Source organism: Lepidochelys kempii, chromosome 5, assembly GCF_965140285.1.
Source record: "Lepidochelys kempii isolate rLepKem1 chromosome 5, rLepKem1.hap1, whole genome shotgun sequence".
Classification (NCBI taxonomy): Eukaryota; Metazoa; Chordata; order Testudines; family Cheloniidae; genus Lepidochelys; species Lepidochelys kempii.
Genome location: NC_136384.1, coordinates 34,409,455 through 34,427,476, shown reverse-complemented (window position 1 = coordinate 34,427,476; position 18,022 = coordinate 34,409,455). Strand labels below are relative to the sequence as shown.

The 18,022-nt window shown below is 39.9% G+C and overlaps 1 protein-coding gene across 9 annotated transcripts in view; it reads left to right on the top strand.

The window, feature by feature from the left end:
• The window catches only part of ARL15 (ARF like GTPase 15), a 338,161-nt gene that overhangs the window by 97,933 nt on the left and 222,206 nt on the right, over positions 1–18,022 (top strand). For 3 of the 9 annotated variants that reach the window (XR_013635766.1, XM_078852759.1, XM_078852766.1), the window contains exon 2: positions 7,334–7,415. The exons of the other annotated variants lie outside the window; for them this stretch is intronic. Coding sequence is in view for 2 of the 3 variants with exons in the window: in XM_078852759.1 (XP_078708885.1) it covers positions 7,353–7,415 (63 nt within the window). In the remaining variant the exon portion in view is untranslated. The remainder of the gene's footprint in view (positions 1–7,333; positions 7,416–18,022) is intronic. 9 annotated transcript variants of the gene reach the window in all.

The window sequence follows — 18,022 nt, the reverse complement described above, 5'->3', positions numbered from 1 at the left end:
TTCTTGGTTCATAGTTTCAAGATTTTCTTCACAAGTATATGGGATAGAAATCCTAAATTAAGAAACTGTTTTCCATAATATATATCTCGCAATTGTGGTAGAGACTTTAAAATATAGAATGAAGGTAGATTGGGGGATGGAGAGTACATAGTAGCTTCTTGTCATTTTCTTTGTCATTATTAACAAGATTGTTCTCTGTTGTACTGAAATGAACTGTGTGGAGTAGCTTAAAAGACTATACGTTAGAATGGGATGAATGCTGTTGTGTGATTCTCTGTGGTGTATGGTACTAAGGGGAGCAAAGCCACCTCAGTTCCACAGTAATGGAGTGAGAGGCCCACACTGAGTGGGAAATAAAGCTGCACAGGATATCTTTTAATTTCCTTCTCCTGTCACAGTATCTATCTGGGGAAAAAGGTGGAGGGAGGTGTTTGGCAGAAGCCATTAAGGTCAGGTCTAGATGAGAAATTTTTGCTGGTATAATTGATTCTTTACCACACTTTTACATTGGCAAAAAACAAACCCTAATGTAGACAGTTATTCTGGCAAAATAACTAGGGTGAGGAAAGAGTCCTTTTGCCAGTATAGCTTATATTGTTTGGGAACTGGTATAAACTATGCCAGGATAAGCTGCGGGCTTATCTGCACAGCTAGTTAGTGCTTAGCAAGTGGGGCTGTGAATATACAGTGTGTTAGCCTGCCATGCACTGACTGGCCTTATGGACCCTGCTACCACTCACTAAAAGTTCTGTTGTGCACAGTACCAGGGTCCACACAGCCAGTCAGTGCATGTCAAGTTAGTGCGCTGTACATTCAGACCCTGGTTTGCCACACACTAACTAACCAACCAACCAACCAACCATGTAGGCAAGAATCTCCACTAGGAAGGTTTGGTGGTATAACTATACCGAAAAACCCTTTCTAGTGTAAACTAGACCAAAGTGGCATGTCACCCTGGCTATACTGACAGTTTAGAAAAACAAAACAACCCCAGAATGTATAACATGGTTAGAGCATTAATTTGTCTCTTCATAGAATATCAGGATTGGAAGGGACCCAAGGAGGTCATCTAGTCCAACCCCCTACTCAAAGCAGGACCAATCCCCAATGTTCTTGAAGAATGTTGTTCACCTTTCAAGGTCTCCATCCACCTTGAGTGTCACCAGGAATGTCAAAGCGTAGCTGTAGCGAAATGTGACACAACAAACAGGCTGGCCATGATGCTTTGAGGTGGAGAAGTGGTCTGAAAAGACTTGACTGAGAACCATCCATGTGACTGGAGGGGATCTATGAGGCTTGGCCCTTACCAATACCTGGATCTCTGCCCGCTTATTTGAGCTCCTCTCTTCCTCACTGGTGCAGCGAGGAAGATGCTGCAACACTATCTTCCCCCTTGCACAACTTTTCCTTTTCTGTTCACTTTTATGCAGAGTGGGACTATAGTGTCAAAGTAGGTATAGGAAATGTGCTAGCATTAGACATTACCTACCTTCATTGATCAATTTGTCATGGCAAGATATTATTCTGATATCCAATCCTCAGTGTAAATCTGTGTAATCCATCTGTGTAATCGAGTTTTAGTGCTTTCATTGTCTCGAGCTATCAGTAATGAACACTGCTTTTTTGATAAGTAATTTGAAACGACTCTAATCACTCAAATTCTTTTGGAAGATTGATTCAATTCAGCTCTATACTAAAGTACCAGAAAGTAGGTTCATGGTACAATCAGTGCAGGAAACATTACAAGAAAATCACTCTTCTCCTGCTCATGGCACTTTCTACACTAAATCTAATGAATATTACAGAAATAGTTTGACTATCCTAAGTGCAATATGGAACTAGAATAATTTTTTAAAATACAGTTAAGTTTTCTGTCATAGGAAATTGGAATTGTCCCTGAGAAAGATCAAAGAAAAGACCTTCCTTTTCCTGTAGTCAGACAAAATAGTTTAATAAAAAAGGAAATACACTACTGTAGATTATCTGACAGAGAAATAAAACACAATATGTAGCTGAAACATGGAGAAAGTCTTACACTACTTTAGAGGGGTTTAATAATGAACAGCTTGGATCAGAAGCATGGTCAATACATGTATCTCTGAATGCATCTTAATTTTACCTTCAGTAAATATTGCATGTAAGAAAAAATTGCCCTTTACTTGGCCTGTTGGTGATACAAAGGAAGTAAGAGTTTAGATTTTGTCTGAGCCACAGGATAGTGATAATTCTTGTTAAAATAAGTCATCTACAGTATGCACTTAAGGGAAATTCAAAGCTATTACAGCACACTGCCTGCCAAAAACCTTAACTCATTTATGACAGTCTAATAATGCTAAATTCTTTGAACATGTGTTGAAAAGGGGAAGCTGAAAGGCCTAATTCCTGAAAATGTGGGCAGCATATAATTGCATTGAAATATTTGTGAGTTAGTGTAATAATTAAGTAAAAACTTATACAGATCTCATGGTCTGTATTTTTTGGTACATACATATTTAATAGTATGTGCAATTGTTGACAGAAGTTCAAAAATTGAACAAGAAAATGACCTATTTTGTTCTTATTCAGCTTTTGCAGAGGCATTTACAAATATAACCTATTCAGTTACCATTTGGTTGTGCTGTATTACCAAGAAGTATTCTTTAACTGGAAGGTCATCATGAGACTTTGCAGAAGTTGCGCAGATTAGTTATTTTTATTTTAAATAGAGGCTTATACAGCCACATCAAACCAGCATAGGGTAAATGGGTGGTATGTAATTTGAGGCTAGATTTAAGTCTTCTAGTTTCCTCTCATTAAGGGCACTTGTCCTATGTATTTGCACCATAGCATCTCTCCCTCTCCCCACCTTGAACCTTATACTATTTTAAGTTGCATCCACCCAAAGGAGGTGATCAGCAGTCAGTGGTGAAAGAACAGGCTAAGAACTATTTAGAAAAGCTGGACATGCACAGGTCCATGGGGCTGGATCTAATGCATCCGAGGGTGCAAAGGGAATTTGCTGATGTGATTACAGAGCCGTTGGCTATTATATTTAAAAACTGGTGGCGATTGGGGGAGGTCCCGGATGATTGGAAAAAGGCAAATATAGTGCCCATATTTAAAAAAGGGAAGGAGGAGAATCCGGGGAACTACAAACCAGTCAGCCGCACCTCAGTCCCTGGAAAAATCATGGAGCGAGTCTTCAAGGAATCCATTTTGAAGCACTTGGAGGAGAGAGAGGTGATCAGGAACCATCAACATGGATTCACCAAGAGCAAGTCACGCCTGAAACCTGATTGTCTTCTATGATGAGATAACTGACTGTGGATATCGGGAAAGCAGTGGACATGATATATCTTGACTTTAGTAAAGCTTTTGATACAGTCTCCCACAGTATTCTTGCCAGCAGGTTTAAAAAAGTATGGATTGGATTAATGGACTATAAGGTGGATAGAAAGTTGGCTAGATTGTCTGGTTCAACGGGTAGTGATCAACATCTCGATGTCTAGTTGGCCACCGATATTAAGTGGAGTGCCCCAAAGATGGGACCTGGGGCTGGTTTTGTTCAACATCTTCATTAATGATCTGGATGATGGGATGGATTGCACCCTCAGCAAGTTCACAGATGACACTAAGCCGAGGGAACCCGTAGATACACTGGAGGGTAGGGATAGGCTCCAGAGCGACCTAGACAAACTGGAGGATTGAGCCAAAAGAAATCTGATGAGGTTCAACAAGGACAAGTGCAGAGTCCTGCACTCAGGAGGGAAGAATCCCATGCACTCCTACGGCTGGGGACCAACTGGCTAAGCGGCAGGTCTGCAGAAAAGGACCTGGGGATTACAGTGGACGAAAAGCTGGATATGAGTCAGCAGTGTGGCCTTGTTGCAAGAAGGATAACTGTATATTGGGCTGCATTAGTAGGAGCATTGCCAGCAGATTGAGGGGAAGCGATTATTCCCCTCTATTTAGCACTCATGACGCCACATCTGGAGTATTGCTTCCAATTTTGGGTCCTCCACTACAGAAAGGATGTGGACAAATTTGAGAGAGTCCAGCGGAGGGCACTGAAAATGAGTAGGGGGCTTTGGCACATGACTTGTGAGGAGAGGCTGAGGGAACTGTGTTTATTTAGCCTGCAGAAGAGAAGTGAGGGGGGATTTGATAGCAGCCTTCAGCTACCTGAAAGGGGGTTCCAAAGAGGATGGAGGTAGGCTGTTCTCAGTGGTGGCAGATGACAGAACAAGGAGCAATAGTCTCAAGTTGCAGTGGGGGTGGTCTAGGTTGGACATTAGGAAACATTATTTCACTAGGAGGGTGGTGTAGCACTGGAATGGGTTACCTAGGGCGGTGGTGGAATCTCCATCCTTAAAGGTTTTTAAGGCCTGGCTTAACAAAGTCCTGGCTGGGATGATTTAGTTGGTGGTGGCTCTGCTTTGAGCAGGGGATTGGGCTAAGTGACCTTCTGAGGTCTCTTCCAACTTTAATGTTCCATGATTCCATGTATGTAAGAAGTCCAATCACACACTTGCTCTGGAGAATTTGAAAGTTTATCGAAGTATCTATTCTTTATGCCCCATTTTCTATTTTATCTTAATTGTTTAATTTTAACAAACGAGTTTTAACTTATTCTTTCCCTACTAATATTGTTTAAGCGTGTACTCTGGTTATGCTGAGCTGTTCCTACAGGGTTTGCTCCTTTGTGTCTGACATGGGAGAGTAATGCTTCTAGGAAATGCCACTTGAATACTATGGCTGCTTGGAATTGTTGAGAGTATATAAATGAGAAGCTGAGATTTGAGGATCAAGCGAGAAGAAAATGGAAAGTGGGGGGATCAGGAAAACTAGTCAATAGTATATTTTCCATTAAGCATATACTCTTTAGTATTGTTGGAAATTCTTTCATATTGTTACAGTGAACCACAAATATATGGTTAATATAGAACAGTTTTTACATTGTTCAATACTCAGTTTACCAATGAAGCTAAATACTTTTCAGCTTGAACATTTTTTAATGTGTTAATAGATGAAAATCAAATTGTACTGATTTTAAAAGGACTTTTATTAGAACAAGATTCAAAGGTTTTTCACTATTTTAGCTAGATAGTATACCCAGATAAAAATCTTCAAATGTTTGACGGCATCCTTTATGGTTCATTTGTTTTAGAAGGACATTACATTCATATTTTCAGTTAATTGTGTCTTTAAGAAAAATCTTTAACTCAAGATAAATTTGTATTTATTGATTGTGAGACAGTATTGATTACAGCTATCAGGGTATTGACACCTCATCAGTTATTGGGAATGGACCACATCCACCCTGACTGAATTGACCTTGTCAACACTTGTTCTCCACTTGTAAGGTAACTCCCTTCTCTTCATGTATCAGTATATTCCTGCATCTGTAATTTTCACTCCATGCATCTGAAGAAGTAGGCTTTTTTACCCATGGAGGCTTATGCCCAAATCTGTTAGTCTTTAAGGTGCCACCAGACTCCTCGTTTTTATTTAGAATGACTTTCACACATCCATGGTTTAGAGTAGGAAGTTGCAGTATGGTGGGTTAGGGCAGAGGTGAGGGTAAATCTGAGGCCTTTCACTGTTCCTGCGAAAATCTATCCAGGCTTGGTAAATTGTAAACCACAGAAATCACTATTTACAATACTCAGTAGAACTTGTTCTACACCAGCTCCTTAATGTTTATTATTCCAGCTGTACCTGGCATATGCTCCTGACTTGTTGAGCTGATTGCCTGTCCTCCCCCATCAAAATATCTCCAAGTTTAGGGGAGGGTATCAATTGCTGAGAACTAAAAAAGTTCTCAGTTCAAGTTTAAAATCTTTCATTGAGTGGTGTTAATATTTCTATTCACAATAATTTGTTATTGAGAAAGGCCTCCTAATCGTACCAGAAGAGGCAGACAGTTACACTGCTTTCCATTTTGCAGATAGGGTAATTGAGAAGTTGCATAAGGCCATTTTTTGCATATGTGGGAATAGAATTCAGACTGAATATAATGACAGACCCCGGTCTCATCCGTGTAGCAACATTGCCTTTCAGAATGAATGTGTCAAATCTATGTGCTTGGCTATGATGCCAAACTTTGTTTTAATCACTTTCGAAGACATACTCTTCCCTCTGTGCTAGGAATAGAATCTTGGAATCCTGACTGCAGCTATTATACTGCTGTGTAGCAAATAGTTGTGTAAACAACTGGCAGTGTAGGTCATGACCACAGCTGATAATCACCTACTACTGCTACTAGCTACTCCTTTAGCTGAAATGATAGTGATAGGTCTCTAATGTGAACTTGAATATTCTGGATTCAGTCCCTGCTGATGATGCATGCAGGATGTCATTACAGTTGCACATGACAAAATTTGTTTCCTTTTAAAGAATCTAGGAAATTCTGTTGCAAAAAGCTGTCAAAAGAGCATTGCAAACTCAAGCACTCAGATTAAGAAATACCAGAATTATTTCTGTTTCAGGATTATGTCTGGGAGGATGTAGCTGAGGGCCATTGTGATTACACTTCTCTTTCACAGGATGCTCCCCAGTCCATGTATTCTTCTGAACACCTTTATTCTTTATCACCATACCTTTATTGATTTAACTGGGAATTGGTCCTGCTTCGAGCAGGGGGTTGGACTAGATGACCTTCTGGGGTCCCTTCCAACCCTGATATTCTATGATTCTTCTTGTTAGAACAAATGGGTAATGCCTGTCACCTGTGGAATTTGGAGACGATACAGTGGTGGTGCTGTGGTAACCCCTGCTCTTCACCTGAGCCCACCAAAAATTGTTTTTCTGATAGTGGAACAAGTTGATGGTTCTGTTTCTCAGGACTACTTTGTTTTATAACTCTAATTTTTATTAGGGCTGTTGATTAATCATAGTTAAACTAATGCAATTTAACTTTAATCACGATTAAAAAAACTTAATCACAATTAATCACAGTTTTAATTGAATTGTTAAACAATAAAATACCTATTAAATATATTTGGATGTCTATGGAAATCTATTAAATATATTTGGATGTTTTTCTATATTTTCAACTATACTGATTTCAATTACATCACAGAATACAAAGTGTACAGTGCTCACTTTATATTTTTATTACAAATATTTGCACTGTAAAAATGATAAACAAAAGAAATAGTATCAGAGGGGTAGCCATGTTAGTCTGGATCTGTAAAATCGGCAGTTTTGTCTGGTCCTGAAGTTTTTTTGCTGCAGGATGGCTACCTTTTAAATCTGCTATGGTGTGTCCCAGGAGATTGACGTTTTCTCCTACAGGTTTTTGTATATTGCCATTCCTAATATCTGATTTGTGTCCATTTATCCTTTTACGTAGGGACTGTCCAGTTTGGCCGATGTACATAGCAGAGGGGCATTGTTGGCACATGATGGCGTATATTACATTGGTGGACATACAGGTGAATGAAGCGGTGATGGTGTGGCTGATCTGGTTAGGTCCGTGATGGTGTTGCTGGTGTAGGTATGTGGGCAGAGTTGGCATCGAGGTTTGTTGCATGGATTGGTTCCTGAGTTAAAGTTACTATGGTCTGTTGTGTCGTTGATGGTGAGAATATGCTTCAGGTTGGCGGGTTTTCTGTGGGCGAGGACTGGCCTGCCTCCCAGGGCCTGTGAAAGTGAGGGATTGTTGTCCAGGATGGGTTGTAGATCACTGATGATGCGTTGGAGAGGTTTTAGCTGAGGACTGTATGTGATGGCCAGTGGAGTTGTGTTGGTTTCTTTTTTGGGCTTGTCTCGCAGCAGGAGGCTTCTGGGTACATGTCTGACTCTGTTGATCTGTTTCCTTATTTCCTCCTGTGGGTATCGTATTTTTGAGTGTGCTTGGTGAAGATCTTGTAGGTGTTGGTCTCTGTCTGAGGGATTGGAGCAAATGTGGTTGTACCTCAGTGCTTGACTGTAGATAATGGATCGTGTGGTGTGTCCGGGATGGAAGCTGGAGGCATGAAGGTAGGCGTAGCGGTTGGTGAGTTTTCGGTATAGAGTGGTGTTAACGTGACCGTCGCTTATTTGCACCGTGGTGTCTAGGAAGTTGACCTCCCATGTAGATTGGTCCAGGCTGAGGTTGATGGTGGGGTGGAAGCTGTTGAAATCATGATGGAATTCTTCCAGAGTTTCCTTCCCATGGGTCCAGGTGGTGGTGGTGGTGGTGGTGATGATGATGTCATCAATGTAGCATAGGTAGAGAAGGGGCGTGAGTGGATGAGAGCTGAGGAAGCGTTGTTCCAGGTCAGCCATAAAAATGTTGGCATATTGTGGGGCCATGTGGGTGCCCATAGCAGTGCCACTAGTCTGGAGGTATATATTGTCACCAAATTTGTAATAATTGTGCATAAGGATAAAGTTACAGATCTCAGCAACCAGTTGTGCTGTGGCATCATCAGGGATACTGTTCCTGACAGCTTGTATTCCATCTGCGTCTGGTATGTTTGTGTAGAGAGCCTCTACATCCATTGGGGCTAGGATGGTGTTTTCTGGAAGATCACCAATGCATTCTAGTTTTCTCAAGAAATCAGTGGTGTCATGGAGACAGCTGGGAGTTCTGGTGGTGTAGGGTCTGAGTAGAGAGTCCACATATCCAGACAGTCCTTCAGTGAGAGTGCCAAATGCCCGAGATGATGGGGCATCCAGGATTTCCGGGTTTGTGGATTTTGGGTAGTACCCTTAGAGCCCCAACCGGGGCTATTCTATCTATGTTGATTTGTTCCTGTGTTAGTGTAGGGAGTGTCCTGAGTAGATGGTGCAGTTTCTTAGTGTGTTCCTCAGTGGGATCTGAGGAAAGTGGCTTGTAGAATTTGGTATTGGAGGGTTATCTGGCAACCTCCTTTTGGTAGTCAGACCTGTTAACGATGACAACAGCACCTCCTTTATCAGCCTCTTCAATTATAATGTCAGGGTTGTTTCTGAGGCTGTGGATGGCATTGCATTCTGCACGACTTAAGTTATGAGGCAAGTGATGTTGTTGTTCCACAATTTCTGCCTGTGCACGTCGGCAGAAACATTCTGTGTATAGGTCCAGACTGTCATTTCAACCCTCAGGAGGAGTCCATGTGGAGTAGTTCTTCTTGTGGTGTTGGTGGGAGGGTATCTGTGTATCAGTACACTGTTCAGTGTTATCTTGAAAGTATTCTTTGAGTCGGAGATGGCGAAAGCAGGCTTCCAGATTTCTTGCTTGCATATTTATACCCGCCTCTGGAAATTTCCACTACATGCATCTGACGAAGTGGGTATTCACCCACAAAAGCTTATGCTCCAATACGTCTGTTAGTCATAAGGTGCCACAGGACTCTGCCGCTCTTTCAAAAGAAATAGTATTTTTCAATTCATCTCACAAGTACTGTATCTCTTTATGAAAGTGCAACTTACAAATGTAGAATTTTTTTGTTACATAACCACTCAAAAACAGTGTAACACTTTAGAGCCTACAAGTCCACTCAGTCCTATTTCTTGTTCAGCTAATCGCTAAGACATACAAGTTTGTTTCCACTTATGTGAGCTAATGCTGGCCGCTTATTATTTACAATGTCCCCTGAAAGTGAGAACAGACATTCACATGGCACTTTCGTAGCCAGCAATGCAAGGTATTAATGTGCCAGATATGCTAAACATTTGTATACCACCTCTTGCTTCGGCCACAATTAGAGAACGTCAGAATGACCACACTGGGTCAGACCAAAGGTGCATCTAGCCCAGTATTCTGTCTACCGACAGTGGCCAATGCCAGGTGCCCCAGAGGGAGTGAATCTAACAGGTAATGATCAAGTGATCTCTCTCCTGCCATCCATCTCCACCCTCAAACAAACAGAGGCTAGGGACACCATTCCTTACCCACCCTGGCTAATAGCCATTAATGGACTTAACCTCCACGAATTTATCCAGTTCTCTTTTAAACCCTTCACAACCTCCTCAGGCAAGGAGTTCCACAGGTTGACTGTGAGCTGAGTGAAGAGGAACTTCCTATTTGTTTTAAACCTGCTGCCCATTAATTTCATTTGGTGGCCCCTAGTTCTTATATTATGGAAACCAGTAAATAACTTTTCCTTATTCACTTTCTCCACCTCACTCATGATTTTATATACCTCTATCATATCCCTGCTTAGACTCCTCTTTTTCAAGCTGAAAAGTCATAGCCTCTTTAATCTCTCCTCATATAGGACCTGTTCCAAACCCCTAATCATTTTAGTTGCCTTTTTCTGAACATGCTTCCACGCTGATGACACTCGTTTGAAAAAAATGCTTTAAATTAAATCTGTGACTGAACTCCTAGGGGGACAACTGTATGTCTCCTGTTCAGTTTTACTCACATTCTGCCATATATTTCATGTTATAGCAGTCTCTGATGATGTCCCAACACATGTTCACTTTAAGAACACTTTCACTGCAGATGTGACAAAATGCAAAGAAGGTACAAACGTGAGATTTCTAAAGATAGCTACAGCACTTGACCCAAGGTTTAAGAATCTTAAGTGCCTTCCAAAATCTGAGAGGGACGAGGTGTGGAGCATGCTTTCAGAAGTCTTAAAAGAGCAACACTCCAATGCAGAAACTACAGAACCCGAACCACCAAAAAAGAAAATCAACCTTCTGCTGGTGGCATCTGACTCAGATGATGAAAATGAACGTGCGTCAGTCCGCGCTGCTTTGGATTGTTATCGAGCAGAACCCGTCATCAGCATGAACGCACGTCCCCTGGAATGGTGGTTGAAGCATGAAGGGACATATGAATCTTTAGGGCATTTGGAACATAAATATCTTGCGACGCCGGCTACAACAGTGCTATGCGCACGTCTGTTCTCACTTTCCGGTGACATTGTAAACAAGAAGCGGGCAGCATTATCTCCTGCAAATGTAACCAAAACTTGTTTGTCTTCGCTATTGGCTGAACAAAGAGGTAGGATTGAGTGGACTTGTAGGCTCTAAAGTTTTACATTGTTTTATTTTTGAATGCAGTTATTTTTTAGTTCCCAATTCTACATTTGTAAGTTCAATTTTCAATTCACCTCATAAAAGCACTGTAGTGTAATCTCTTTTTCATGAAAAATGCTATTTCTTTTGTTTTTTACAGTGCAAATATTTGTAATAAAAATAATATAAAGTACACTCTGTATTCTGTGTTGTAATTGAAATCAATATATTTGAAAATGTAGAAAAACATCCCAAAATTTTTTAATAAGCAATAATAGAATACCATTTAACAGTGCGATTAATTGCTATTAATTTTTTTAATCGCTTGACAGCCCTAATTCTTATTTATTTACATGTAGTAGTGTCTTCATTTCATCTTGTACTTTGTTCTCTCTCTTCTGAGCTGAGAAATCACTGGAGAATTGAGGCCCTAACCTTTGGTTTGCTCTGGTACAGCACTCTAGCATGCTCTGTCTCTCCCCCGTCCCCGCAATAGAAAAACCCTGCAAACATTGAGCCAACACTAACAGGTGCTTTACGTAGCTTTTTCAGCCTGAGAGGGTGAGCTAGCGCTGCTGCCACAAACCACTGACCCCATTCTGCCAGGATATGGTGCTTTTGAGTCACACCAGCATGCTAGGTCTGTCTCTAATCTGTAACTACCATGAAAAGGCTCAATCAGCAGCGTGAGAATTATTCCTGGAAGGATTTCTGAGGGGAGGATATCACACAGCCTACTCCTGGGCACTTCACGGGGTTCTGGCGCCTGAAAAGACAAAAACCAGGTGCCCCATTCGTAAGAAACTAATTCATATCTTAATTAAGCAAATGGTGTAAAAATCAAGGTGTAAAACTTTTTTCACTTGCCTTCCCACTCTTATGGAATGTTTGGGACTTTTCTCCTGTGCAGGGGCTTTCTCAGTACTCCCGGTCAGATTCCTCCCACACACTGCAGCATGTCTGGGCATGCAGAGAAGTGCTCCTGCTCAAACCTGTTTCTACTTTTGAGACACCTAATCTCAGGTAGCATAATGTGTAATGGAAACTGTGTTTCTATGGCTTTTAGCCCATGGACCATTGCTAGGGCTCTGTGTCTGTCACGAATTCCATGACTTCCTGCAACCTCCATGATTTCTGCAGCAGCCAGTGTGGCTGACCCCGGGGCCAGGCACACTGGCCGCTGCTGGAATGGCGCTGCAGCGAGCCGCATCAGCTGCTGCAATGGCTCTGCAGCCAGCCAACCGCCCAAGGAGCAGCTGATGTGGCTGGACCCAGGGACTCAGTGGTCCTGGGGTGGCTGGAGCAGCAGCGGGCCCCCCCACAGCGGGCCCCTGGATTCCTCCCCCCCCCCGCCCAATTCATTCATGAGTATTTTTTAATATAAATCATGGACATGTCGGGGCAGTAATTTTTTGTTTTTTTTTTCGCCCGTGACCTGTCCATGACTTTTTAGTAAAAATACTTATGATTAAATTGTAGCCTTAACCATTGCTTCTGTCAGGAAAACTGGTTCAGAATCTGAAATAGTTATATAAGAGTTAGGTATGTCATCAATAGATCTCAAAGCGCTTCACAATTTTTAATGGCATGCGATAAAGGCTTTCTTTGCCACTTCCCTCTTCATAGGCGAAATCATGCAGCAAACATTTTTGAATCTATTAATTTATTCATTGATTTCACTGATTAAATGTACGTTATCAGGTGTTTGCCTTAACGGAAAGGATTTTGTCCCTTACATAGCTTGTCATGTTTGACTCTGTATTGATGTCCATAATACATGATTTATTTTTTTTATAACAGAATGATACTGGAAGAGTTAGTGGAAGAGTAAGATGTCATTGCAGGACTGATTGAGAAAAGAAGCATTTGGTCAGTCACACATTCTGTTTAATAAAGGAGGCAGTATAAATGCCCAAGGAAGTCAGATATTTTTAGTGTTCCTCATCACATTTGCCCTGTTGTGAAAATTAATCTTTAAATGCAACCCCAGCCTCAGTTCCTTTTTAATTCTGCCTTTTACAAAATCATATCTAATAACTTAGTTTGAAAACTCTGCCACATTCCTTAATTCAGATGTAAAATGTTATTGTAAATACTGTACCTTACTGCACCTACCAATTGTTCTAAATTGGGCTAGAGATAATCCTGAGCATAAATGCTTCCTCTTAAGTGAGAAATTGCTCTGGCATGGAAAGAATTTTTTTCATCTCTTGTCATACCCTTTACATAATCCCTGCATTTCAAAAACACTGATTGCATGATGTCAGTTATAGGAATCTGAACTGTAAATATCCTTTCTTTATCTTGCCCTCATATTACAAAATCCTAATGTCCAGTTGCTCTATCAAAAATTTAAAATGCCTGAATGCCAAAATTGTTGGTTTTAAAACTCTTACTACCCTACTCATGTAAACAGTGTAACATTTCTTTTATATTAATATAACAAAGTTGAGCTAAAGGGCTAATAGTCGTGCCCTTACATCCTATGTATCACTGTAATGTCTGAGCACCTGCAGTTTTATATTTTTTTTTTAGCTTTATTCAATGTCTCATTTTGAGTTTGCTTTTTTTTGTAGGCTAAGATGACTAAGGCAGGCTTCCTCATGCCTGAGGTGAGATTTTTCTCCCAAACCAACAAGAGGAACAGACTAGCTTCCTGCTCGCCTAATTTAGTTAGTGGGAACTTTGCCTGAGTAAGATGTCTGAGGAGACACATTAAAGAACCACTTGCATCTCCCAAGCCTCAATCTGAGTATCACTGGATTAGATTGTGAATGCTTTGGAGCAGGGGCTGTACTCTTTAGCTATGTGATTGCAAACCACATTGGAACCTTGATCCTTGATTGTGGCCCAGGCAATACCCTAATAAAAAAAAATATGGTACCATAAGTTATGTAAACTCATCAGACTCCAGTTTCACTTTCACCAGTTCACATTTCCTAGACTCTGTAAGCCTCTGTCTTTTAGGTCATAAAACCTAATGCCTCAAAAGTTAAATTAAATATAATCTGATGAACATGTACCCAATGAAGTCTTTCAGGAGATAATTAAGATTGGAGGACTAATGGGGTAGAAAGGTTTCCTCAGGATGAGAGGCAGCAAGTGCACACATTTGTAATCAGTGAATGGACTTTGCCTGTCTGATAGTGTACAGCTTTAGTAAACTCAAATTTGTAGTATGTGTGCTCAGGGCAGTTTTTCAGTGGCTATAAGACTAAGTCAAACATTTTTTCACTGCTAGTAAATTCACTACTTACTGGTGACTGTTTCTTACTCAAATTTTGAAATCCATCTGTGTCTTTTTTTAAAAGGTAGATCAGCGATAGTGTCTAGAATTCTTTAAAATTGAAATAATTGCCTACTTCAAACAGAGATTTTGCTCAACATTTTCAAAAATAAAAATCTCCTTTGGAAGAGAATACCAGGGAAAGTTTCATCTCAAATTGTGTGGGGTTTTGTTTTGTTTTTGCTTTTGAAAGCTAGGAAACACTTATAATTGCATCTGTTATGCCAGTGGTGAATTTGGTTCTTGTAGCCTGACTCTTTCCACAAATACTGAGAATCAGCAACTCCAATTGAAGTCCGTTGAAAAGGAGTACATTCAGTGCCTCTGAAAATGATCCCTCTTCCCCAGACTCTGTAGGACCTGAAATCAGAACACCAATTTATGTGGAAACGGTTTAGAGATACTGGTGGATACTTCTTCCTTGCGCATGATTGGTAGAGGAAAATCTAAAGGGTCTGATCTAAGAGGACAAAAATAACCATTGTGGGGGCCAGGCTGGCGAATCTGGAGAAAATTGGGAAAGTGCAATTGGAGGGGTTAGGCATGGCATTTAAAAGTTTAAAAAACAGGAATAAGGTATAGAAACTTAAAACCAGTTAACTGTTTAAAAAGTTGGGGAAAGCAAGTCAGGTTTAACATTCAAAGGGGATGTCATTTGCAGTTAAATTTTGGGGCAACTTTTTAAATATGTTAGATTTTATTTCATATGTGCCTTCCTTGTAGTCTACAGATTAATGTTTTTGTGTGGGTCTGTTTCCTCCTATAGAAACAATGTGCTGTACTAGCCAAGCTCTTATAAGTGAAGAGAAGTTCTTGTGTATTATTCAATATGTTACCACATATTTTTTGTTCCATAAATGTTTTGATCAAAGAATCTATTCTGTCTGTTTGGGATGTGCGTGTATAATATATATATTAAGGCTGTCGATTAATTGCAGTTAACTCACACGATTAACAGTGCAATTAAAACTGATTAATCATGATTAATTTTGAGTTAAACAGTGGAATACCAATTGAAATTTATTAACTATTTTTGGATGTTTTCTACATTTTTTGAAATATATTAATTTCAATTACAACACAGAATACAAAGTGTACAGTGCTCACTTTATATTTACTTTGATTACAAATATTTACACTGTAAAAAAACAAGAGAAATAGTATTTTTCAATTCACCTCATACAAGTACTCTAGTGCAATCTCAATCATAAAAGTTGACCTACAACTAACCATACAAATGTAGAATTCTGTACAAAAAATAACTGCATTCAAAAATAACAGTGTAAAACTTTAGAGCCCACAAGTCCACTCAGTCCTACTTCTTGTTCAGCCACTCAGACAAACAAATTTGCTTATATTTGCAGGAGATAATGCTGCCCGCTTCTTGTTTACAGTGTCACCTGAAATTTTTAGCATACCTGGCACATAAATACCATGCAATGCCGGCTACAAAAGTGCCATGCAAACGCCTGTTCTCACTTTCAGGTGACATTGTAAATAAGAAGCTGGCAGCATTATCTCCCGTAAACGTAAACAAACTTGTTTGTTTTAGCAATTGGCTGAATAAGAAGTAGGACTGCGTGGACTTGTAAGCTCTATAGTTTTACATTGTTTTGTTTTTGAGTGCTGTTATGTTGCCAAAAAAAACAAAACTACCTTTGTAAGTTGCACTTCCACAATAAAGAGATTGCATTATGGTACTTGTATGAGGTGAACTGAAAAATACTATTTCTTTTTGTTATTTTTACAGTGCAAATATTTGTAATAAAAATAATATAATTTTTATTACAAATATTTGCACTGTAAAAATAACAAAAAGAAATAGTATTTTTCAGTTCACCTCATACAAGTACCATAATGCAATCTCTTTATTGTGGAAGTGCAACTTACAAAGGTAGTTTTGTTTTTTTTGGCAACATAACAGCACTCAAAAACAAAACAATGTAAAACTATAGAGCTTACAAGTCCACGCAGTCCTACTTCTTATTCAGCCAATTGCTAAAACAAACAAGTTTGTTTACGTTTACGGGAGATAATGCTGCCAGCTTCTTATTTACAATGTCACCTGAAAGTGAGAACAGGCGTTTGCATGGCACTTTTGTAGCCGGCATTGCATGGTATTTATGTGCCAGGTATGCTAAAAATTTCAGGTGACACTGTAAACAAGAAGCGGGCAGCATTATCTCCTGCAAATATAAGCAAATTTGTTTGTCTGAGTGGCTGAACAAGAAGTAGGACTGAGTGGACTTGTGGGCTCTAAAGTTTTACACTGTTATTTTTGAATGCAGTTATTTTTTGTACAGAATTCTACATTTGTATGGTTAGTTGTAGGTCAACTTTTATGATTGAGATTGCACTAGAGTACTTGTATGAGGTGAATTGAAAAATACTATTTCTCTTGTTTTTTTACAGTGTAAATATTTGTAATCAAAGTAAATATAAAGTGAGCACTGTACACTTTGTATTGTGTTGTAATTGAAATCAATATATTTGAAAAAGTAGAAAACATCCAAAACTATTTAAATAAATGGTATTCTATTTAAATGTGCGTTTAATCATGATCAATTTTTTAAATCACTTGACAGCCCGTGTGTGTGTGTATGTATGTGTATATATAATATGAAAAGGACAGAAGTAATGTAATAAATTTGCAGAGAACCTAGGGGAGAGATACTAGTTGGCAAGAGGGTATATCCGTGAGGTCCAAATCTGAAGATTTATAAAGTCATGGAAGTTTCACATAGAAAATTCCTGTTAGGTCTTCTAGTTCATTTCCCTGCAAATGTCCTGCAGGACACTTAAAATTTGTGTGTGTGTGTGTGTCCTAGCACTGAAGCTTTCATTTTGTCTTGGAGGAGCCTTTTAGAGCCCACTAGATCTCACTGTTACTTTTTTCCTCTTTCTGCCCACCTTTTTTCCCTTTTAAAATATTGTCACAGTTACTCTCAATGTCCCTTCCTGGGGGTCTCACCCAGTGCACCCCCAGAGGGGTCCGGCCTTAAGCTTTCCTTCTCCTGAGGTAGGATTCAGTAAGAACAAAACTGCCATATTGCGTCAAAACAATGGTCCATCTAGCCCAGTATCTATGTCCAACAGTGGCTAGTACCAGAGCTTCAAGGGGAGTGGCAATTCTGCAGTTCATCCACTCTTAGACAAGGGCGTGGGCTACAGTCCCCTAGTTTGTCAGCCATGACTAGGTGCTACAGTAATAGAAGTAATAAATAATACTTCAGCACAACCAACAGTGGTTGGTACCTTTGCCAGCTCTTTCTCCAGGAGCCTGTGACAGCATACATCTACTGTTATACCTTGTTTGAAGAAGCTGTTTTTGTGACATTTATTCATTTGTTAAGGGCACAAAGCATTTAGAGCAAAACCTAACAACAGTAAACGGCTGAAGCACATTACGTACACCTTTGTAAGTTCCTCTCAGACCACTGAACTCCATCTTTGCCAGGGAGAAGCAGCCCTTCCTGTTCACAGCATCTGTCTGTCTGTGTTTTCCCAGCCTGTCAGCTTTTCCTAGTGCATCCAATATCCTCCTTCCTTTTTTAGGATCTTTGAGCTTTTCAGCCCCTTTGATCACAGGATTTTTGCCTTGGGAAGGGTACATTATTGATGGCCCAGCCATTGTCTCCTCAAGGGGCATATTTTGTTTTCTTTTGATTTAACTCCTGGCATTCAGGCAGATTGATATCACACAGATAATCTGAAGATAGTTGATGTTTATAAAAAATGCTCTTTTCCCAGATTGTCCCATTTCTCATTTTATATATATATGAATATTGCTTACAGTATGTATATATGTGTGTGTATATA